We start from the raw sequence: 25,486 nt of genomic DNA on the forward strand, positions 1-25,486 counted from the left end.
GAACTGATATTCTTTTTTCGACAATGGAATCTTGTTGATTGTTTGGGGGCGGGGGGAGGGGGTGTTAGTGCAGCGTTTGGGGGGGGGGGGGGGGGTTGCAATTGGCATGATGAATGCATTGAACAGCAGTAAATTCACAAATTTACCACTTTTTAATCTTTCTGGAAAAAAAAATGTTCGCTGAAATCAAAGATATTGCCTGTGAAATTAAGAAATAAGGCAGGAGGCAAGCATTTTACGCAGTTAATTTCAGAATGCAATGTGGATAGAGACTGCCAACATCAATCACTGCCAAACACTCATTACTGTGTGGATTGGTCAAAATAAAAAGATGATGTAACTTTTCAGGACAATATCAAATTGGTTGTGATTAGTAAAAGGTTTGGCTTCTTGACAGCCTCTTTAATTAGCCATTAATGTCCATCAACAGAAGTGGATCAGACCACTGAAGGGAACGGAGGAAACCAATTAGAATTTCAGGCCAATTAGGTTTGATGATGGAATACTGTTTTTAAGAGTGGGGAATCCATTTTCCATGTTGTAAATTGAGAGTATTATGTGAAGGATTCAGCAGAGTATGGTCTTATGGTATCAATTATTTTTGGAAAAACACATTTTCAACTTAAATCGACTCATCCAATGTTTGCTAATTGACTACTTGTTTTACAAGCTGTGGATTCACCCACAGAATCTGCCACCGGGTACTCAAAAAATAACTGCTTAATTTCTCCTACCGGATAATAGGCATCATCTGCTCCTGTAATGAGCTGGTAGAAACCCGAGAATCATTTCTTTCAGAAAGTGTGCTGGTGACAGCAAGAATACGAACATCGCTGTTTTGATCAGTACTTCCACTAACTGCTGCTTGACTCTTCTCCAAAGGAAACAACACATTACAATTGGTGTAGCTTGACGGCTGCTTTAAAGTGGTGGGTTCTGTGATTCAAATAAAAATAATCAAAGTTCCTCGCAGTCCAATCTTCAAAAATTTTAATATTGATTTCTAATGTTTACTGATTTTATATCTATTCAAAATTTATACTCTGTTTGCTCAAGTTCTAATCTGAACAGGAGTGCCATTTATTTTCATGGTTAAAATTAAATTTAAAGTTATCTAACTGTACTTACCAACTGTTACACAACGTAGCTTGTCAAGGACACCGTGCAGCCTAAACATAAACAGTATGTTAAGTTCCTAGAACATTGCACAGCTTAAAATTGAGATATGTATTTCACAGTTACATCTTTTCAACTATTATGTGAAAGGAAAACTTACCAAGCAGTAAATTTGATAGTGTTGTTTCCCAGGAAGAGAGCAAGATCTTCTGCCATCTGATCTTGGCTCTTTTTATTGGCTACCATAACCATGATGTAATCAGGTAGCTCCTCATCTACAAAGAGGAATGAAAAAAATCTGTACGTTAGAAATAAAAATTAAAGAAAAATAATTCACAATTCTGCACAGGAGGAAAAGGCCATTATCCACTGAAAAACAATTAAATTTTACATGCCCCTAATTCTAACTAACAATTGTAGTCAATTCTGTGGTGTATTTGCCAGTCCATTGGAAACACAATTCAGTTCTAAGCCTCTCAGTAAAGCAAAAGCTGCATGCTAGAAAAGGTTCACTTAAACCTAGATCTAAGAGCCACACACTCCACCTACTGAATAACCAATTTAGAGTGTGTCTGTGTGTGTGTGTGGGGGGGGGGGGGGGGGAATCCCACCTAAACCAAGATATTATTTTTTTTTAATAAAAAACATTTGGCACCAGATACTCCTGCTCTTAAAAAGCTGCTCCCACACACTTATCCAATTTAGCGCAGCACGGTAAAATGAGCGCCAAAACTGTACAAAACTGAATCTGCTTAAAATTGCAAACCACATCCCTGATGTCTTTTCTTCCACAGATTTGTGGACTGAAGTGAAAATAATATTGCACCTTTTACAGTCCTTCTGATTTTTAACATTACAGTAAATATCAATTTCATGGAAAAAATGTTCACAACCATCAGCTTATTATCCAAAACAATATCTTAAACAAATCTTGATGTTTTTGGTCATACTTTAAACTAATTTAAAATTAACATCTCCCAGACCCAATTCATTGATGATAACATTTTGCCTGAAAAGCCAATTGGTATGATAATTGTGAAACTTTACATAAACCATTAAGTAAACATACCAAACTTTCTATGGTACAAGTTTGCAGTGAAAAGCATATATCCATTATCAGTGATCTAAATTTTAAACACAGAAAAAATTGACTAATATTCGGCTGGGATTTTACTCCAAAATTCTGTAACCACAGAATTGTACGTATTTAGAGAATGTGCATTGTAATTAACAGTTTTGGCACAAAGCTTGAACAGCTTACCTGCATAAGCTCCAAGCTCTTGCAATTTTCCTTTAATGGCCGTCTGAAAATTAAATGCAAGTTAATTTATTTGAGCAAAATCAAACACTAACCAGAAACTTATAATACTGCTGAACAATATTCAGGTTAAAAGTATCCAACTTGTATTTATATGGAACTTACAATATAGTTAAAATGTCTCATGAAACAAGAATTCAGCTCTGATTTAAGACAGGTGGCTAAATATTTGGTCAAAGAGGTAGGTTTTAAAATGCATCTTAAAGGAGGAAAGAAACAGGGATTTAGTGAAGGAGTTCCAGGTCTTAAGGCACAGCTGCAAATAATGGGACAATTAAGATTGTTGAAGTGTAAGAGGCCAGAATTGAAGGAATGCAATTGTATGGAGCAACCAATATGGATAATCATTACATTCTTGGTCGATAGCCCTGCAGAACATGGTTCTTCATGTGGATATCCCAGTATTTTTTTTAATGTAGTGAGAGCTTCTGCCTCCACAGCACTTTCAGGCAGTGAACTCCAGGTCTCTATCACTCTCATCTTCTCACTAATCCCACTACCAATTACTTTAAATCTATTCCGCCAGTTATTTTAAACTCTTCTGCTTAGGGCCTTTGAACTTAGTTACTCTGTCTAGGCCCCTCATGACTTTTCTACACCTCAAATTAAGTCACCTCTTCATCCTCTGTTCCAAGGATAATAACCCCAGCCTATCTAATCTTTCTTCATAGCTAAAGATTTTCCAGTCACGGCAGCTTGTAAACTTCCTCTGCAATCACAATCTTCCTGTAATATGGTGACCAGAACTGTACAATTAGCTCAAGCTGTGTTCTAACTAGAGTTGTGTACAGTTCTAGCACAACCTCCCTGGTCTTGCATTTGAATGACCTGGTTAATAAAGGAAAGCGCATGCATTCTCGAACACCTTCTCAACCTGTCATGCTATCCTTAAGGATTTGTAGACATGCCTCCAAGGTCCCTTTATATTTCCATTGCCTTGTTGCACCTCCCAAACTCTCACTTCTCTGCATTGCATTCCATTTTTCACTTTTCTGCCCAATTGACCATCTATATCTTCCTGCAGTGTAAAGCTTTCCTTCTCATCATCAACCAAACAGCCCATTTTTGCAACATCTGCAAACTACTTTATGATGCCCCCTACATTTGAGTCTAACTATTGACATAAAAAGAACCTGGTACTTACCCCTGCGGAACCCCACAGGTAACAGTCTTCCAGTCGCAAAAATACCCATCAATCATTACTGTTTGATTCATGGCACCAAGCCAATTTACTAGACAGAGTTTACAGTGCAGGAGGCCATTCAGCCCATCGAGTCTGCACCAACCCTTGGAAAGAGCACCCCACACCTCCATCCTACCCCTGTAACCCAGTAACCCCACCTAACCTTTTTGGACACTAAGGGCAATTTAGCGTGGCCAATCCACCTAACATGCAAATCTTTGGACTGTGGGAGGAAATCGGAGCACCCGAAGGAAACCCATGCAGACATAAGGAGAACATGCAGACTCCGCACAGACAGTGACCCAAGCTGGGAATCGAACCTGGGACCCTGGAACTGTGAAACAACTGTGCCAACCACTTGTGCTACCGTGCTACCCTAATACTCTCGCTTGAATCCCAAGGGCTTTTACATTTTTGTCCAGAGTGTCACATGCAACTTTATTAGACCAAATCCATCACACTGCCCTCCATGAACATCGTCACTGCCTCAAAGAATTCAATTAAGTTGGCCAGGCACGACCTTACCTGAAAACAATCCATGCTGACTTTCTATGATTAACCTATGCCTTTCTAAATGAGGATTTATATGGTCTTTCAGAATTGATTCCAATAATTTGGGGGCAGCATGGTAACACAGTGGTTAGCACTGTTGCTTCACAGCGTCAGGGTCCCAGGTTCGATTCGCGGCTTGGGTCACTGTCTGTACGGAGGCTGCACGTTCTCCCCATGTTTGCGTGGGTTTCCTCCAGGTGCTCTGGTTACCTCCCACAAGTCCAGAAGGCCGTGCTGTTGGGTGAATTGGACATTCTGAATTCTCCCTGTGTACCCAAGCAGGCGCCGGAGTGTGGCAACTAGGGGATTTTCACAGTAACTTCATTGCAGTGTTAATGTAAGCCTAATTGTGATAAAAATCATTAAGATTTATATGCTTTATTAACTGCTCTCTCAACCTGTCCTACAATTTCAATGATTTACGCACATCACCCAGGTCGCTCTGCTCCTGCATCCCTTTATTTTATTTAAAATAAATTGAGTACCCAGTTATTTTTTTTACCAATTAAGGGGCAATTTAGCGTGGCAAATCCACCTAATCTGCACATCTTTGGGTTGTGGGGGGTGAAACCCATGCAAACATGGGGAGAATGTGCAAACTCCACATGGACAATGACCCAGGTCCTCAATGCCGTAGGCAGCTAACCAGTGCACCACTGTGCCGCCCACACCCTTTATTTTATATTGTCTCTCTGCATTCTCCCTATCGAAATAAATCACTTCACAATTCTCAGCATCAAATTGTATTTATCATTTGCTCACCAATTCGACCAACCTTCCTTCTGAAATTCTACACTAGCCTCCTCACAGTTCACGAAGTTTAGCATCATTTGCAAATTTTGAAATTGTGCCCTGTATACCAAAGTCAAGGTCATTAATATACACCACAAAGAGCAAGGGTCCCAACACATATCCCTGGAAAACGCCACTACAAACCACCCTCTAGTTTCAGGGGTGGGCAAACTACGGCCCGCGGGCCGCATGCGGCCCGCCAAAGGTTTTTATGCGGCCCACCAAGATCAAGTCATAAAAAAAAAAATCTTTTTAAAAAAAAATTTTTTTTTTTAATATTTTTTTTAATAAGGTTAATTGGGGGGGGCTGTTGGGTTACTGGTATAGGGTGGATACGTTGACTTGAGTAGGGTGATCATTACTCGGCACAACATCGAGGGCCAAAGGGCCTGTTCTGTGCTGTACTGTTCTATGTTCTATGTTCTATATGAGGCGCCCAGAATCATAACCGGGTGAAGCGCCATTTTTGAAAAGTAGAGAAAAAGAGGGCTAAAGGCAGGATGCCGCCGGGGGAAGCGCTGAGGTATATGCCGCATGCTAATTGGTTACAACCGGGACTATTAATTAATATACTATGCGGCCCTTTAAAATTGTGAATTTCTGAATGTGGCCCTTGCACGGAAAAGTTTGCCCACCCCTGCTCTAGTTCAAAGAAACATACATTACTCTCTATTTCATGTCACTCAGCCAATTTCATATCAACGTTGTTACGGTACCTTTTATTCCATGATTACCATAATTTTACCCACAAGCTGCTGTGCGCTACTTTAACAATTGTCTTCTGGAAGTCAGTGTACACCACATCAACAGCATTACCTCATCAACCTTTCCTATTACCTTGAAAAACTCTGGCAAGTTAGTCAAATACAATTTACCCTCAACAAATACGTGCTGGCTTTCTGTAATTACCCACATATGATTGTATGTTCAGTCGGTCTCCCAAAGAGGTTCAGAGTCTTGTTGGGTTGAATATCAAGAATTTATTGATACCACATCAGTGTGTGCATATATACAAGGTATAGCCCAAGTTTGAGCAACCGCCATGCTTGCTTCTACACAGGTCTCTGTCCAGTCCACAACTAAGCTTAGCCTCAGGTCATGTGTCTCCTTGCATCACACTTTTGTCACAAATAGGCTTACATTAACACCGCAATGAAGCTACGTGAAAATATCCTAGTCGCCACACCCCAGTGCCTGTTTGGGTACACAGCTGTAGAATTCAGAATATCCAATTCACCTAACAAGCACGTCTTTCAGGACTTGTGGGAGGAAACCGGAGCACCCGCAGGAAACCAATGTAGACACGGGGAGTACGTGCAGACTCCGCACAGCGAGTGACCCAAGCGGGAACCAAACCTGGGACCCTGGCGCTGCGAAGCAACAGTGCTATCCACTGTGCTGCCTTGCCGCTCTTGGCCCCATTCCTTCTCTTGCCACCCTTTTACTATTTATATGTCTGTAGAAGACTTTTGGATTCCTCTTCATATTAGTTGCTGGTCTCTTTTTGCTTTCTCTTGTATGCTTTTTCATTTCATCTCTAAACCTTCCATATACAGCTTCGCTCTCAGTTGTGGTGCCTATCTGGCATCTGTCATTCACATACCTTTTCTTCTTCTTCATAATCTCTATCGTTTTTCCAGGGAACTGTGGATTTGCTTGCCCCGACCTCCCGCTTCATGAGAATGTACCTTGCCTGCGCCCAAGCTCTTTCTCCAATTACTCAGATTATCCCTTATCTATTAAACAATAGTACTGTGTTGGCAGCCTCCAATCCTTTGGCATCACTGCTATAGCCAGGGAGGGTTGAAATATCATGTTAAAGACTGTAATTTCTCTCTTGCTTCTTTTAACTAGCTGGAAAATATTTCATCCATTCCTGGTGAATCATCCACTCTAATAGATATCAAACTTCTAATATCTCCTCCTTCACTATGTTTATCCTATCCAATGTCCAATGCTCCACCTCCTGAACAATACTGTCAGCTTTGTCTGCCTTTTTTATGAGAACAGACTCAAAGTATTCCTTAAGAACTTTACCCTCATCCTCTGCTTCACACATTGCTCAGCTTTTTGATCCCGATAGGCCCTACTCTTTTCCTAGTTACCCCTCTTATTCTTTGTTTACTAATAAAACATCTTTGCATTTGGTATTTTTTCATGACCTCTCTTTGCTTTCCTCATTTCCATTTTAGTTTTACCCCTACAAAGACTTGAATTCAGAAAAAAGATGATCAAGTGAATTGAAATGAATTACATTCCCTACCTGTGGTATTCTCTGAAACTATCCACTCATTGCCCACTATGTTTTCCCCCACTTAATGCGTAGCATTTTGAAATGTCTTCCTCATGAAACACTACAGAATCGAAAACGTAAATTCTACTTCCTCGTTGAATATTCCTCATTGTTTCAGTAGGGCCAACTAACATTACAGGTGCGCAGTGCCATTGGAAAGTTCATTCCGAGCTGCAACCCAAATTCTCTCGTGAACAATAAAAGTGAAGATAAAAAAGTTACAATGCCTTAATTAGAAGCAGAAGATTAATTAAACCCGCCCACAGAAAAAGTAATTTGTCATCCTTTCTGGTTTGCAGCAGCTGCTCCTGAATAAACAGCTGAATTATGGACTATTTCCACAAAGAACCAGGGTAGCACTTGCCTGTAAATCTGCAGATAGGTCTCAAACACCAGAGTTGGTAAAAGTATAAGAAAGGCGGTGGGCACAGAAACCTAGGCACAGATTCAAACAGGGCTGCAGTGAACAATAGTGGAAACAGGACAAGTAATGTTAAAACGACAGGCCTTAGACTTTGTGCCTTTACTCACGGAACATTCGCAATAAAGTGGATGAATTAATTGCGTAAATAGATGTAAACGGGTATGATATTGTTGGGATTAAAGAAGCATGGCTGCAAGGTGACCAGGGATGGTAATTGAACATTCAGGGGTATTCAGTATTTAGAAAGGACAGACAAAAAAGGAAAAGGCGGTGGAACTGCGTTTATAGAATCACTACAGTGCAGGACGCCGCCATTCGGCCTTTTGAGTCTGCACGCCCCTCTGAAAGAGCATCCTAACTCGTCACACGGCCCCGTCCTATCCCCGTAATCCAGTAGCCCCACCTAATACTGGGCAATTTAGCATGGCCAATCCACCTCGCAGACACGGGGAGAATGTGAAAACTCCACACAGATAGTCACCCAAGGTTGGAATCGAACCATGGTCCCTGACACTGTGAGACAGCAGTGCTAACCACTGTGCCACCCTGGTTAAAGAGGAGATTATTATTATTAGTAATAATAATAATAATAATCGCTTATTGTCACGAGTAGGCTTCAATTAAATTACTGTGAAAAGCCCCTAGTCGCCACATTCTCGGGGAGGCTGGTATGGGAATTGAACCCGCACTGCTGGCCTTGCTCTGCATTACAAACCAGCTGTTTTGTCCATTGTGCTACTTAACATAATAGAGAGGAAAGATATTAACTCCAACGATGTGGAATCTGTACGAGTAGAGCTGAGAAACACCAAGGGGCAAAAATCATTAGGGGGGGGTCTTAAGTAGACTGCCATACTGTAGTGGTGATATTGTGAATGGCAGTAAACAGGAAATTAAGAGATGCATGTGATAAAGGAACATCTGTAATTATGGGTGACTTTAATCTGCATATAGATTAGGGAAATCAAATTAGTCACAATACTGTAGAGGAGGAATTCCTGGAGTGTATACGGGATGGCTTTCTGGATAAATAGTTCCGAAGAATAGAAAGCAGTTGAAGCCAAAACACTGCACTCAGGAAGCAGTTAGATATAGCACTTGGGGCAAAGGGGATCAAGCTATTGAGTTGGATGATCAGCCATGATCATAATGAATGGCAGAGCCGACACAAAGGGCCAAATGGCTTGCTCCTGCTCTTATTTTCTATCTTTCTATTCAATTCATTTCCAAAATATAGGGTAAGAGATATTGCACTGTATATAAAATACACAAATAAAACTGGTTATTTTCAATATATCTAATTTTTTTCTACTCTTGTCAACTGCAACCTATGAGCGGACAAGCAGCCAGTATACATTAATGACAAAGAGAAAGCAGAATATTTTCTAACTGGTGGTAGAAGAGATTGATAATCACCACAAAAGGAAGCCTTTGCTCGTGCATTCCACCACCTCACCTTTTAGTTTAAACTGCCTCTCCATGCTATACATCACAACATCCATCATTTCAAATTAAATTGAATTTGTCATTCGTCTGCCCGCTTCATCAATTTACAGCCGCCTGATACTATCTTATTTACCATTTATTAACATGGGAAGTTTTGTATCACCTGCAAACTTTCATACCCAAATCCAAGTCATTTATATATTTAAAAAATTAGATTTACTCCGGCAACCCATGGATACTGCTCTCTCATCAGGGAAATATCAATTCAGTGACCCTGTGACTCCTCTCCCATTGCCAGGTTACCAAAGACCCTTTAATACAAGCTTTTCTATTTTATAAAATGCCTTTTGAAAGTTTATATATACATCTACTGCACTGCCATATCAACCCTCTGTATCAGATAAAGAAAATACGTCCAGAGGAAAAAAAACACTGCTGCAATATCTGGAAACTTGTACCAATAGAAATCAGGCAACAGCACAGGAAGAGAAGCACAAATAACTCAAGACAGCAGGAAGGACAAATAAACCAGGAGGAAAATATACATAGTGATAAAAGAAGAAAATTCAATAAAATCATTGGAAAGAAGTTAAAGCCATCGAGCACATGTGCAACATAGGGCGCGATCCAATGGCCACCCTGCGCCAGAAAAGCAGATGGAATGAAGGGCACTCATGGGGGTCTCCCAGGGGATCGGAGGCCCCCAGGTACATGCCCTTTGGGTAGGGTGGTGCCCTGGCATTGCCAGCTGGGTGCCAGCCTGGCAGTGCCATGATGGCATTGCCAGCTGGCATGGGCACTCCCAGGGTGCCAGGTTGACAATCCCAAGGCATCAAGGGGTGGGTGGGGTGGTGGGGTGGGGTGTCAGAGTTCGCTTCAGGGACCATGGAGATTTGGACGCCAAGCAGAGCTCACACCTGCGGGCGCCAGGAAACACGCAGCTAAATGCACTATGAGACTTTCTTCCCATTTGGTTGAATCGAGCCCATAGAAAATAGGAGTAGGCCATTTGGTCCTTCAAGCCTAGTCCACCATTCAATATGATTATGGCTGATTTTCTACCTCAACGTTATTCTACTACACTCTCTCGGTACCCCTTGATGCCTCTAGAAATCTATCTATTTTGTTCTTAAATGTATTCAGTGACTTGGCCTCCACAGCCCTTTTATGGTAGAGAATTCCACAGGTTCACCACCCTCTGAGTGAAGAGATTTCTCATCTCTGTCCTAAATGGCCTACCCCGTATCCTGAAATTAAGGGATGTCCCTCCTTGTTCTAGAGGCCTGCAGCTAGAAGAAACAACATCCCTGCATCCATCCCCATCAGAAATGCACATGTTTTGGCAGCACGGTGGCGCAGTGGGTTACCCCTGTTGCCTCACGGCGTCGAAGTCCCAGGTTCAATCCCGGCACTGGGTCACTGTCCGTGTGGAGTTTGCACATTCTCCTCGTGTTTGCATGGGCTTCACCCCCACAACCCAAAGATGTGCAAGGTAGATGGATTGAACACGCTAAATTGCCCCTTAATTGGGAAAAAAAAATTGAATTGGGTTCACTAAATTTATTTTAAAAAAGAAATGCACATGTTTTAATGAGATTCCCTCTTATTCTTTGAAACTCCAGCGAATACAGGCCCAGTCAATCCAATCTCTCCTCGCATGACAATCCTGCCATCCCAGGAGTCAATCTGGTGGCCCTCTGCTGCATTCCCTCTATGGCAATATATCCTTGCTTAGATAAGGAGACCAAAACTGCACACACTACTCTAGGTGTGGTCTCACCAAAGCCCTGTACAGCTGCAGTAAGTCATCCTTGCCCCTGTACTCAAATCCTCTTGCAATGAAGGCCAACAAACCATTTGTTTTAACTGCTTGCCGTACCTACATGCTTGCTTCCAGTGACCAGTGTACAAGAACACCCAAGTCGCTTTGTACATCAACATTTCAAAATCTATCACCATTTAAATACTTTGCCATTGTTTTTCCTACCAATTGGATAACTTCACATTTATCCACTTTATACTGCATCTGCCATGTATTTGCCCACTCACTCAACTTGTCATCTCTCAACATCCTCCTCACCACTCGTTCCTATCAAGTTTTCTGCCATCAGCAAACTTGGAAATATATTATATTTGATCCCTTCATCCAAATAATTGACATATTGTGAATTGCTGGAGTTCAACCACTGATCGCTGCGGTACTCCACTAAGCACCATCTGCTACTCCAAAGAGCTATTTATTTCTACTCTGTTTCCTGTCTGCTTACAAATTCCCAGTCCATGCCAATATATTACCCTAAATCCCATGTGCTTTAATTTCGCACACTAACCTCTTTTGTGGGACTTCAATGAAAGATTTATGAAAATCCAAATACACCACATCCACTGGTTCACCATTATCTATTCTGCTAGTTACGTCCTGTTATTGAAAATATGGAAAGATGTGTAATTTGAAACATGGCAGTCTGGCAATATCTGGTCTGAGAGAAACATGAGAGGATACAGGGAAAGATCCCACGAAGGGTTAATAGCAGCTGCAAAGAGCAGGAGTATAAAATGCAGATTCTTTCTCCCAAGCAGGCTAAGCAAACACACAGGATTCTTGTATGAAGCTAAAAACAATGGTTCACACCTTAATTGAAAGTAACTACCTTAGTAAGCATCTGAAAAAGCATGGATGAGGAGGGTTTCACTTGAGTTAGGTGACAAATGTAAACCTTTCAAATTATAACCAAGTGGATTTTAGCATACAGCTAAAAGCAATGTTTCACACCTTCATTGAAATTAACTCTCTTAGTAAACAGCTAGAAAGGAAAAGATGAGGTTCAGTTGAATTTGGTGACAATTCTAGATGTGTAATTCTGCGAACACCAAGTAAATACAAGAAAATTGGAGGCTATCAGTCTACGAAAAACATAATTTAAAGCCAAAATCAAAGTCCAAATTATGAGCTGGGGACACAATTGAAAAATAAAACTATAGAAATGACAGGAATTACAAGTAACACCTCTTGAAACCAAAACATTTTTGAATATCACAAAGGAACTTTGAACATCACAAAGGAAACAATGTTATCAGAGACCTGAGAGGCGAGGCCATGTCAAAATGAATACTTAGTTGTATTAGAATGTTTAGATCAAAGATACTTTTTACAATCAAAGTGAAATAATAGTTACTTTACAATAAAGTCATAAGAACTTAATAACTGTTAGAATGAGAATATAAACCCAGAGACCAGAGGAGGAACTACCAGAACCAGAACTCAGAGAGAAGGAGAGAAGGAACAAGAGAAGCAAGCAGTCAGCTTACAGCCAGCTCGGTCATGGGAAAGATAAGACATAGCAGCCGAGCTAAAACAGCTAATACATCTAAGGAAGACTAGAATTTAAAGAGGAGGCAGAGTCAGCTCAGAGATAGCCAGCAGAGCCAGCTCTCATAGCTCGGTATATGGGAAAAATAGGACATAGCAACCGAGCTAATCAGCGAATACATCTAAAGAAGACCAGACTTTAAAGGAGATTGATTGTCAAGTTGGGCCTGAAGGTCCCTTCAACCAGCCAGAAGGATCCAGAAGCAAGATCTTTTTTCCTTTCTGTAAAGAAAGTGCTTGCAGCTTTTAAAAGAAAAAATATAATAATAAAATAACTTTAAAAGTTTTAACCTGAAACAGTAGTTATTCCAAAGCCTACTTTACTTACTTAGCAATGCGGGACCCAGGATCGATGCTACTAAGTGGTAAGTAGATGCAAACTTCAGTGAAGGTATGGGTTATACCGGGGGATAACTTGAAAATATAGTTTGACCTGAATAGCACCCACCGAAGCCTGCATCGGAGTCAGGAAGTGAGAATCCCTTTTCGCCATTTAGAATGTTGGCCCTTTTTGATATAGGGGTAATTCTAAGAATGGTGGTGAGTTTTCAACAACAGTCCTCAAAAAAACGCAGTAGGTTTGTCAAAATGATTTCCCTTTCATAAATCCATGCTGACATTGTCTAATTCCAGTGACATAAAACCATGAGAGAGAGAAATTAGACATACGGAAAAGTAAAGACAGAAGAAAAATGTTCATACACTGCGTGCTTCATAGACATAACTCAACCATGCCCAATTACACATGAAAACACCTAAACATGCGAGTAGAGTTCCTGTAATAACAAAAACAGTGGTGATAATCTGGAGCTCTCGCCCCAAAAAGGTGTTGAGATCAACTGAAAAATATAACAGAGATTGGCCTATTTTTTTATAAAAACAAAGTACTGGAACTACTCAAGCAGGTCGGGCAGCATTTGTAGAGAAATAAACGAGAGTTAACATTTGAGTCGAATATGATTCTGCTTCAGAACTGAAGTGGAAAAGAGATGGGTTTTCATAGATATCCGATCCACTCCGCCCTCCGTAACTCTGTAACCTACCCTGCAAATCTCTGGTCACTAAGGGGCAATTTATCATGGCCAATCCACCTAGCGTGGTGGATTGGAAAGAAACCAGAGCTCTGGGAGGAAACCCACTCAGACACGGGGAGAATGTACGAACTCCACACAGACAGTCACCCAAGGCCGTAATTGAATCTAGGCCCCTGGAGCCAAGAGGCAGCAGTGAAAACCATTGTGCCACCGTGCTGCCCCTGTGGAATGGCGGGTGAGGAACAAAAGGAAAGGTCCGAGATTGGGTCGTGGACAGGAGAGATTGAATAACAAAATATCATGGAACAAAAGGTAACGGGCGTGGTAATGAGTTGTAGTGAAGGAACAAATCACTGAACCAGAGTAAGCGAAAATGACAGAATAATGAACAGTTCTGTCTGAAATCAAAATGATGAAAACAAAATGTAGGCTGGCACTGGCAAAAAGAAAAGTCAAAATTGAGGACAGAGTACCTAGTCTGAGGTTGTTGAATTTCAATGTTGAGCCCAAAAGGCTGTAAGGTGCCTAAACACAAGATGAGGTGCTGCTCAAGCTTGTGAGAGCTTCACTGTAACAATGAAGGTCGAGCACAGAAATGGGAGCGCAAGAACAAGATGTTGAATTAAAATGCCAAGCAACCAGATGCTGTGGGTTACACCTGTGGAACTAGGGGAGGTGTTCTGCAAAGCAGAACAGTTTCCCAAACTAGACTCTGACCTAGATACTGCCATATCTGCTGAGTATTTTAAGCATTTTGTTTATATTTCAGAGATCCAGCACCTGTAGCATTTTAGTTTTTTTGACATTCTTGTTAGACGAGGACATTTGAGTGTTAAAGAACAAAAGTGGGCAAGTGAAGGCAAGTACAGAGCTAACTTGATGGTGCAGAATGGCCACTGCCTTTAATCCCTGCCCAAAATTCTGTTCACTAGCTCTTGACACCACATCTCTACCTGGCAACCACTTGAGGCTGAACAAGACTTTTCACCTTGGTACCATACTTGAACCCGAGATGAGCTTCCATGAACATATTTGTACATCACTAAAACCACTTACTTCCATTTCCAGCTTACTCTCTGTCTCAGCTTAATTTCTTGCTGAAACCCTCATCCATGCCTGTTACTTCTAGACTTGAATATTCAAATGCACACTTGTACAGCTTCCTATCTTCCACCTCCCCAAACTCAAGCCCACCCAAATTCCTGCTGCCATGTCCCAACTCACACAAATCCCATTCAACTATCACCCCCCTGTGCCTGTTGACCTATATGGACTCCCAGTTGAAAAACACCTCAATTTTAAAAAATCTATCCATGTTTTCAATTCCCTCCATAGCCTCAAGAATCCCTGCATCTTTAACCCTTGTCAGACCTATAATGCCCAGTGATCTCTGCACTCTTCCACTTCTATTCACTTGGTCATCAAATTTTCATTGTTCCACCACTGAAAACCATGTATTTACTGTTAAGGGCCTGGGCTTTGGAAATCCCTTGCTAATGTGTTCTTTCTTCCTTTAAGATACCCCTTAAAACTTAGCTCCAACAAAACTTCAATGAAGTACTTATGAAGTGCAGTTACATTTGTAATGTAGGAAATGCAACAGAAGATTGCTCCCACAAGCAATGTCAGTGAACAGATAATCGTTTTGAGAGATGATGATTCAGGGTCAGAGTACCAGGAATAATTCCCCTGTTCCTCTTCGAAATAATGTCATGGAATTTAGAATTTAGAACAGTACAGCACAGAACAGGCCCTTCGGCCCTCAATGTTGTGCCGAGCCATGATCACCCTACTCAAACCCACGTATCCACCCTATACCCGTAACCCAACAACCCCCCCCTTAACCGTACTTTTTTATTAGGACACTACAGGCAATTTAACATGGCCAATCCACCTAACCCGCACATCTTTGGACTATGGGAGGAAACCGGAGCACCTGGAGGAAACCCACGCACACAGGGGGAGGACGTGCAGACTCCACACAGACAGTGACCCAGCCGGGAATCGAACCTGGGACCCTGGAGCTGTGAAGCATTTATGCTAACCACCATGCTACCCTGCTGCCCCATCTTAAATGTTTTGGCAGATGGGAAGTCAGTTTAACATCTCACCCGAAAGACATAATCTCCAATGAAATGTCTGCCTAGATTTGTGTGCTCAAGACTTCATATGGGACTTAAATCCACAACTTCTTGGCACAGAGGCAGATTTTGTTGCTAATGTTCCTGTGAAGCACCTGGAGATGTTTTGCTATGTTAAAGGTTGAATGGTCAACACTTGTTCCTGACTCGAGTGGAAAATGCATCTGTGTGCAATAATGAGTAGTAAATACCACGAAAATTTTAAATTCTGTCTGTAATCTGTGCTTAATCAGAGATCTAACCAAGCTCAGCAAGAATATATCACAACACTTGGAAACAGTACGATCGTGGTCACGATACTGAGTCAGTAACAATCCCAAGGCCTGAACTAAAGGACTGGAGACATGAACTCGGATCTCACCATGGGAATTTGAGAAATTAAATTGAGTCAATGAAATAAAAATATCTGGAACAAGAAGTTAAAAAACAGAACTGTGACCACTCTACTATCAGGTTGTCACTAAGAAACAATCTGTTCACTAATGTTCTTTAGAGAAGGAATCCGCCACCGTTATCTGGTCTGAACTATATGGTCAACTCCTAACTGCCCTCCAAAATGACCAAACAAGCCACTCAGTTGTTCAGGCGACAGCTCAACACTTGCCTGGTCAAGGGCAATTAGGGACGGGCAACAAATGATGTCCTTGCCAGCGATGCCCATATGAGTAGGAAAACAAATTGGAGTTTGTTTTCTCTTTTGGGGTTTGGGGGGGGGGGGGGGGGGGGGAAGAGAGAGAGAGAACGAACCCCATGTGACCGTCGGTGGAAAATGGATAGATGGGGCCATCAATGGGAGTTTAAACCTTTTTTGTTGCACAACGAGGCATGTGCAAAAACAATTCCGGGGCCAATATCAAAAATGCAAACTTCGCCGTACAACGTTTGCTCGCCTTGTGTATGACCCTCACAGTCTGCCTGCACCCATCCAAAAAATAAATAAACACAACCGGAGACGTTCAGGTCAAACGGGGGGGAACAAGCCGGGAAGCCGATGGTGAAATTGTTGTTTTCTTTAACAAAGTGACAATGGTTAGAAATGAGACAGGGGATTCTTCTTCCTCCTCCTCCTCTGGCAAACACCCGAGTGATCCCGCAAACATCGGGAGACTTTCCCCACAGGATCGGCCCGCCATCCCCCGCCCCTCAAACTTCACTCCGGCCCATCTCCCCGCATCCCCCCACAGCGGCTCCCGGCTCGGGGCCTGGGGCCGGCCTCCCGGCGGAAACCCCGCCGGCTCCGAGCGGCTCCCCCACCCCCTCAGCTCAGCCTCCCCGACCTCCACCACCTCCTCCCCGGCTGCTCACCCTGATCTTGCGGCTGATTTCCGTCCCTATTTCCATCCCTGTCGTGCGGCTCCTCGGCCCCTCCGCCTCCGGTGTCTCGGCAACGGCAGCAGCCGGGTATCCCCGCCAACTACGGGCCGCCATCCGCACCAACGCTCCGCCGGCGCAAGATTGCGTTTCGAAATTACACTCGTCTTCCGTCCGCCAGCCCACTTGTTGCCGGGCTCCTGCTGCTGACGCTGACTGACTGAGCCGGTTCCGCCATGCAAAACAAAAGGAAAGGAGGTGAACAACACGCACGTCGTGACAGGTGGAATGGGCGCCCGGGACAGCGAGCAATCAATCCACTACCACCACCTGTCCCAAAACACCTTGCTGCCAATGAAGGACCCATGCAGAAAGAACAGAAGATGTTAGATAAACTCAGCAGGTCTGGCAAGGGTCTGTGGAGAGAGAGAAACACAGTTAACATTTTCATTCCCATGCGGCTTTCTCCGTTTCTCTCTCCACAGATGCTGACAGACCTGCAGAGTGTAATGTTCTTTGATTATGCTGATGTTGAATCTTGATGTGGCAGTGTTAACAAAGAACATTAGTCTTTGTTTTGCAACAAAACTATTTATTACTAACGCTACTCTAAAGGATTACTGTAATGCCTCAGAGGTCTCACCTGAGGAAGGAGCTGTGCTCCGAAAGCTAATGATTCGAAACAAACCTATGGACTTTAACCTGGTCTTGCTTCTTACTGTGCCCACCCCAGTCCAACGCCGGCATCTCCATATGTCTAAGATTAATACAGGTGGAAATAATGGTCTAAGAATAACTTACACTCAGATACTACAGGGCTACTCTAATATGCAACTGCTACAAAGTCCTTACTAACGCCTTCTCCTGGAACATACATCACCTGGTGGTCGGATGCTGGAACTACAACAGGTATACATATATTATTTACATACAGATGATAATATAGATGACAATCTACTTATCATCACAAGGAGTTTGTCCAGCAATTTCCATTTTATTTCAGACTTCCTACATCCACCAGTATTTTGCGTTTATTTACCTACTTATGAAGTATTGGCACTGCTGTGATGTAGGAAATGCAGCAGCCAATTTGCACAGTATGCTTTCTACAAAAATGTTGTAATGACAAAATAATGTTTTTGTCATATGTCGATTGAGAGGTAAATATTGGCCAGTACACCAGGGATGATGTCCCTGTTCTTCAAAATTGTACTGTGGGATCTTTTGTAACCACTCAAGCATGCAGGCAGATGGGGGCCTGGGTTTGATGTCTTATCTGAAAGACCTCAGACAGCACAGCACTCCCTCACCACTGCACTGGAGCGTCAAGCTAGAATTTTGTGCTCAAATCCTGACTTGAACTCACAATGGTCTGGCTCAGGCTTCCAACCAAACAACTGTTGGTGGGTTTCATTGCCAGAAATTCACTTGAAAATGGATTATACTTTCCTTTTAATTTACCCTTTCATACTCATGGTCTCATTTCCCAAGATCCTGTCTTTCTTTCCCGCTTCCTTTAATTTCTCTCTCGAATCTGCCATTAACTTCATTGCTGCCTCACAGCGCAAGGTCCCAGGTTCGATCTCAGCCCCGGGTCACGTCCCTGTGGAGTTTGCACATTCTCCCCGCGTTTGCGTGGGTTTCACCTTCACAACTCAAAGATGTGGCGGGTAGGTGGATTGGCCACACAAAATTGCCCCTTAATTGGAAATAAAATGAATTAGGTCGTCTAAATTTTTTTTTAAATCTGCCATTAAACTTTCCATTATCTCTCAATTCCACTTTTCCATTCAGTTTTCCATAATATTGAGCTCAAGCAACATAAAAATCGCAAGATCGCTGAAGGAAGTCATTCAGTTCTTCAAATCCATGTCAATTCTCTGCAAGAGCATCTCAGCTAGTGTCACTGACCCACTCTTTCCCCGTAGCTCTGAAAAATGTCCCTGTTCAGACAATTTATCCAATTCATTTGTCTCCAACTCACTCTAATGCAGAGCATTCCAGATTCTAACTAAAGGCTGCATAAAAAACTCGTGTTGCCATTGCCAAAATAATCATTTGCTTTAAATCTGTTTCCTCTGGATCTTAACATCACCAATGGGAACAGTTTCTCCCTATCTCTGTCACAGTCATTCTCACAGAAATATACCTTTCAGACAAGATCATTGAATCCTTCATCTCCATCCCTGGATATGCTCAGTCCCACTGGCAGAACTGGCACACCAAAGGTGGCAGCACAGTGGTAAGCAATGAGAAATACTTGGTCCTATGCATCCTCAAAAGGGACTCAGGAACCCATGAAGTCTCGTGGCATCAGGTCAAAGCGGGTAAGGAAATCTCCTGCTGATTAGGTGAGGAACGGTGGTAGGTGGTAAGCAATCAGTACATCACCACATTTGTCACCACTAGGAAGAAGTACTGAAACAGCAAGGGCTGAGGAACTTCAATGTCCATTACAACACATGACTAGCTAGCACCACTGCTGACTGAACTGGTCTAGTCCTGAAGGGTATAGCTTCCAGACTGAGTTTGCAGCAGGTGCTGAGAGAACCACAAGAGAGAAAAAAACATTTGAGCTCATTCTCACCAACCTATCTGCTCAGATGCATTTGGCTGTGGTAATACGGGTAGGAGTCAACACAGCACAGTCCTTGTAGAGACAAAGCTCCATCTTCATACTAAGGACATCCTCAATTGCGTTGTGTAGCACTACCACTGCTAAATAGCCTTTGATAAGATAGCATTTCACAATTTTCTATAGTTCTAATTTTCTATCAGTCAATTTAATATTTTTCTTCTAAATTCAGATAATTTACACAAAACCAGTAAACTAATCAGTAATTGAATTGCGAACTGTAAGGAAGATAGTGATGGGCTTTAAAGAGGATAGAACAGTTGGTGGAAAGGGCAGATATTGCAGGTAAAATTTAATGCAAAGAAGTGTGGAGTTATGTACTTTGGTAGGAAGAATGAGGAGGCACAAAGTAAAACAAGGGGCACAATTCTATAGGAGATGCAGGACCACAAAGACCCAGATGTGTATGCGCAAAAATCATTCCGACTAGCAGGGCAGATTGAAAAAGTGGTTCAAAAGGCATATGGGGTTTAAAAATAGAGGTCTAGAGCAGGCATTGTCAAACTCAGGGGCGCGACCCGCGGGTGGGTCACGGGCGGGTGTAGGGAGGGTCGCGGAGCCGTCCATCGTGGCGCTCCCGATCGTGCAAATCTGCGCGCAACAGCTGGCTGTTAATAATGCTGGCTGCAAACGGCCTTCAAAATGGCTGCGAACATGTAAACAAAATGCGGCCGCACTGCACATGCGTGCCAGATCATTGCTTTTTTTTTAACAATCGCAACTTATTCTTTTATTTTTTCTTTTACAAGTTCACAGGGCATTCAGATAGTAAGAAATAGATGCAGGAGTAGCACATCCAGCCCATGGAGTGAGTTCAGAGATCCAAAAAGATCATGGCTGATCTTTTTATTAAAGTATTTTTATTCAGCAAATTTTTAACAACTGTAGAACCCATCACTCGCCCCCTCAGTACGAACTTCACCTTCTCCAGGGTCAAAAACTCCAGCAAGAGCCCCCGCCACGCCGATGCACAGGATTGAGAAGCTGATCTCCACCCCAACAAGACCCAGCTGCGAGCAATCAGCAAGGCGAAGGCTAAAACATCTGCCCCACATCCACCTTCAGCTCCGGCTGGTCTGACACCCCGGCTATGGCTTCTACAGCACCGGGCTCCACATGTAAGACCCCCGAGATGGTGCTTCACACAGTCCTCCAAAATGTTTTCAACTTCAGGAAGGACCAAAACTTATGTACATGGTTCGCAGGGTCCCTCCCACACTGCTCACAGACATCCTCCACCCCTTGAACAGCCGACTCATCCTTGATTTTGTAAGGTGTGCCCTGTACACTACCTTCAGCCGTATCAGTACCAGCCTCACGCTCAAAGTCGAGGCAATTACCCTCTGCAACACCTCACAGCACAATCCCTCCTCTAGCACTGCCCCCAGCTCTTCCTCCCACTTCGCCGTAAGCCCCTCCATGGAAACCCCATCCTCCCCCAAAATTCTCCCGTAAATCACTGAGACGACCCCCCTCCCCCACCTCCACTGTCAGCACCGCCTCCACCAATGAGGAGACAGGTGCTATCGGGAAGGTTAGAAAGATCTTCCTCGCAAAATCCCGCACCTGCATATACCTAAAACATTCACCCCGCCAGCCAAACCTCTCGCCCAACTCCTCCAAACTCACAGATCCTTAATTTCCTTAATCACCCTCCTTTCCCATCCCTGAAACCTGGCATCCATCCTCCCTGGGAATCCATCTGGCCCCGCAGCCTTCCTTATTGCATCCTGCCAATCACCACCTTTACCTCCTGCTACCCCACTGGCTCCTCAAACCCTGCCTCAGACACTCCAGCTCATCTAGAAACTCCCTCAGCTCCCGCTCCTTCTCCGGTGGCTCCGACCTATGCAGGTCTCTATGAAATTTGTCAAATATTTTATTCATATGATCCGGAGCCACCACCAACTTCCCCGCCTTATCCTACACCAAACCTACCTCCCTCGCCACGGCCTCCCTTTGGAGCTGACCGGCCAACATCATTCTCTCCATACTCATAGACAGTTCCCCTCGCCCTTCTCAGCTTTCCCCGTGAACAATAGGCCGAACCTCGCCTGCAACTCCTTCCTCTTTGCCAGGAGTCCCGGGTCCAGGACCCCTGCGTACCTCCCATCCACCTCCAAAATCTCATCTATCAGTCATTGGCATTCCCCCCTCTCCACCTTAGCCTTAAACCAGATCACCTCTCCCCTCACCACTGTCTTCAGAGCCTCCCAGACTACCGACCGCGAGACCTCCCTTACATACTCCTCAGTCACCTTCCCTCTCCTGTCACACAAGCTCCGGTCTGCTAATAACCCCACATCCATTCTCCACCCCAGCCTTTGGGCTGGCCCCCTTCTCCAAACCACATCCATCCAATGCGAAGCGTGATCTGAAATCACAATTGCTGAGTACTCCGACCTCTTAACCCTAGCCAACAGCACCTTTCCCACCACAAAAAATTCAATCCTCAAATAAACCTTTTGCACCTGGGAGAAAAATAAATACTCTCAATCCCTTGGATGCAAAAACCTCCCCAGGTCCGCTCCTCCCATCTCCCTCATGAGCCCAGCCTAACTTTCCACTGTACCATCACTATCTGAGGTAATGAGCTGAGCAAGCTTGATCCAAGAAAACAAAAATACAAAGATTCTTTACTCTTTTTCGTTTCTCTGTTAGACTATTGAACAGTAAACACCAGCACAACAGCTGCATGTACTTCAGTTTTATAATGGTTATCTATATACTATCTGGGAAAGGTATATTTTACAAATTACAAAAACTAGGATTGAGATTATTTGCAATAATGTAGAGTGACACCAAGTGGAAAATATTGATCAGTGCACATTCATTCTTAAAGCATTTCAGCTTTACAGAAGACTCGTGTAAATTCATAAAAAATAATGCGAATTATGAGTAATCATTTATTAGATAGATATTCTAGTGTATGTGCAAACAATATATAGTGCGACTTATCTTTTTTAATTTTATTAAAATAAATTTACTGTACCCAATTCATTTTTTCCAATTAAGGGGCAATTTAGCGTGGCCAATCCACCTAACCTGCACATCTTTGGGTTGTGGGGGTGAAACCCATGCAAACACGGGGAGAATGTGCAAACTCCACACGGACAGTGACCCAGAGCCGGGAACGACCTGGGACCTCGGCGCCGTGAGGCAGCTGTGCTGACCACTGCACCACCATGCTGCCTTATAGTGCGACTTTACTGTTGAGTATTTATGTGGCACCATTTCTGAAGTGTCCCCTGTGAACTAGAAAGATGAAAGGAGACATATGCTTAACCAGAAATATATATACCAGTACAAAGGTAACTTTCTTGACTTGAACAAGAGTTTGACAGCAAAGTGTCCTCTGAAGATACGATCATTCGCTGATCCCTTTGCAATATACTTTTTGATTAATCAGGATGCAAGAATGTATGGTGTTAAACTTTTTCAACTTTCTTAAAATCTTTCTATTTACTTACCTGAAACCAATGACATTTTTGAATTAATTTCAGTCCATTTAAACAATAACTTTTAAATTTAAGTTTGTGTTGCCATTATACACTTATTAACACTCAGATTAACCAGAATACAGCTTGATTTGGTGTGTGTGTGGGGGGGTTGTTGGGGCAAAGTGATTGCTCACCTTGGAACATTTACATAAGTTTAAAAAACTCAACAAAGGCATCACTTGCCAAGCAAGAACAAAACAATTTATTCTTGATGGCGAGCCAGGTCCATTTGCTTGTTCAGGTGGCATTAAAGATTTGTTGGCACTATTCAAACAAAGGCAGGTATTCTCACCAAATTAATAATCTGTTAAAAACAGATTATTAATTTCATCATTGGTAGGATATTACTTAAACAGCACTGCTGCTGCATTTGTTTGCATAAAATGTCAGTGTTCTGTAATTCCTCATATAAAGCCACGGGACATTGAGGGTGTGATATTAGATAGAAGTGTCAATATCTATTTCAGTTAGCGATTTTATTTTATTCCCATCATTTGCTCTGCTTTTGGCACCTTCCTTAAAAAGAACATTTTTACTTTGTCTCCTCATCATTATAGCCAGACCACGATAACATGCGAGATCATTATGTTTCCAGCTTGTCCCACTCTCTTTTTGGATAAGATTTGGAAAATAACATAACACAAGAAATAGAAAAACAATATGGGGAAAATAATCTAAGACTAGCACTCCTTTAAAAGAAATGAAGGAGAAATGCTGGTTGTTCACTAGAAATTATATGATGCACACCGTGTAAACAGGTTTTAGAAAAAGTAGCCTAAGTGTTTGATACATTTAGTAAGTTAGGCAACATTAAACAATAGGTCATCAAAACAGAATTCAATTCGTTCGATGAAGCATAACTTTCTCAACAGCTTTTACCACAAGACAAATAGCACAAATGTTTTGCAGCAAATCAACAATTTCTAATTGGTTCCATCTGTGCGGAGCCAGTGGACGAGCAATGATTCACTGACAGCAACCTCTGCAGTTCTGCGTTTAACTGCCTGTTGGGATGTCAGGTGCCACTCTCCGATTCAAAACATAATGATGGTGAATGCTGACAGTATCATTTGGCAGAATTTACTGGAATTTGATAGACTGGGGAGGGTGGATAGGGTGGTAAAAGTACAATTTTGCAGATGCTGTTTCAGATACCTGATGTCAGGAACTCTGGGCCGCTTTATGCTAGCGGTGGGAAGGCTGTGAGACAGGAATTCCACATGGAAGTGGTTAGGAGGCAACTGAGCTTGTTGAAGCAGTTCTTGTATCACATTTAGGGCAGCACAGTAGCACAAGTGGTTAGCACTGGCTTCACAGCCCCAGGGTCCCAGGTTCGATTCCCCGCTGGGTCACTGTCTGTGCGGAGTCTGCACGTTCTCCCCGTGTCTGCGTGGGTTTCCTCCGAGGTGAGGCGAATTGGCCATGATAAATTGCCCTGAGTGACCAAAAAGGTTAGTAGGGTTATTGAGTTACAGGGAAAGGGTGGAAGTGAGGGCTTAAGGAGTCGTTGCAGACTCGATGGGCAGAATGGCCTCCTTCAGCGCTGTATGTTCTATGTATTTGCGGGTCGCTGTGGGAAATGGGAACTTTTCTATTTTGTTTGAGCTCCTGGTAGATAAAAGATTAATTTTAGATATTTGCTGCTTGTGTCACTCGAGGTAAATTATGATCATGCAATAACAGGGATTGATGGTGTGAATAGAAGGGAAGTAGGGACAGATGTTGAACTATGATACTTGTCGTGATCAAAATATATACTTTGAAATGGACTTGAGCTTTAACTAAATGAGGATACTGATAATCAGGGTTGGCAAATGGTTAAATAGGAAAAAATTAAGATGGGCTTTTTAAGATATTGAGGGTATCCTAACCTCCTGACCATTGACAAGTTAATGACAAGATCAAAGTACAAGGGCAACATCAGAACACAGCAAGATCTCTGGCTGAAGAGGATAAAATAACTCACATGGATTTCAAGAATAAAAGAGAGAAAAGGCATCATGGGCCTCCCATGCCCTGAGCGCAGTGGGAATCAAGAACCATCTGAACCAGGATAATGATTGCCTTCATTTGTTAAGCATCATTTTTGTTTCTTAATAAGCTGTCCTGCTGCCATTGCATCAAATGACTCTTTTGTCCAACATTTGTCTGGCCTCTGAACATCTGGCATCTCTGAATGGAATTCCATGTTACATTGTTAATTAAATGTGCAGTGCAAGGGGATCAATGGCTATCCAATCCCCAACCATTCAATGGTAGGGGTAACCGAGCGACAATGGCTTAGGCTCTAAGGGAGTGGTCAGCTGTGATGGAGCTTCCTTCCATTGGAGTGGAAACCTTCACCAAAAGGAGGGGGGAAGCCAATTAAATC

At 42.8% G+C, this 25,486-nt stretch overlaps 1 protein-coding gene across 2 annotated transcripts in view; it reads right to left on the minus strand.

Annotated features, from left to right (window-relative positions):
- The window catches only part of zc3h14 (zinc finger CCCH-type containing 14), a 60,304-nt gene extending 42,873 nt beyond the window's left edge, over positions 1-17,431 (minus strand). Inside the window, exons 1-5 of one of the 2 annotated variants that reach the window (XM_038776048.1) lie at positions 16,975-17,431; positions 2,378-2,420; positions 1,277-1,391; positions 1,129-1,169; positions 735-936 (exon numbers count right to left, since the gene is read on the minus strand). In XM_038776048.1, coding sequence (XP_038631976.1) covers positions 735-936; positions 1,129-1,169; positions 1,277-1,391; positions 2,378-2,420; positions 16,975-17,097 — 524 coding nt within the window. In that variant the 5' untranslated portion in view covers positions 17,098-17,431. The remainder of the gene's footprint in view (positions 1-734; positions 937-1,128; positions 1,170-1,276; positions 1,392-2,377; positions 2,421-16,974) is intronic. The other variant, XM_038776044.1, reaches the window with a different exon arrangement.
- Positions 17,432-25,486: the final 8,055 nt, after the last annotated feature.

The sequence above is a fragment of the Scyliorhinus canicula genome, chromosome 2 (assembly GCF_902713615.1).
Source record: "Scyliorhinus canicula chromosome 2, sScyCan1.1, whole genome shotgun sequence".
NCBI lineage: Eukaryota > Metazoa > Chordata > Chondrichthyes > Carcharhiniformes > Scyliorhinidae > Scyliorhinus > Scyliorhinus canicula.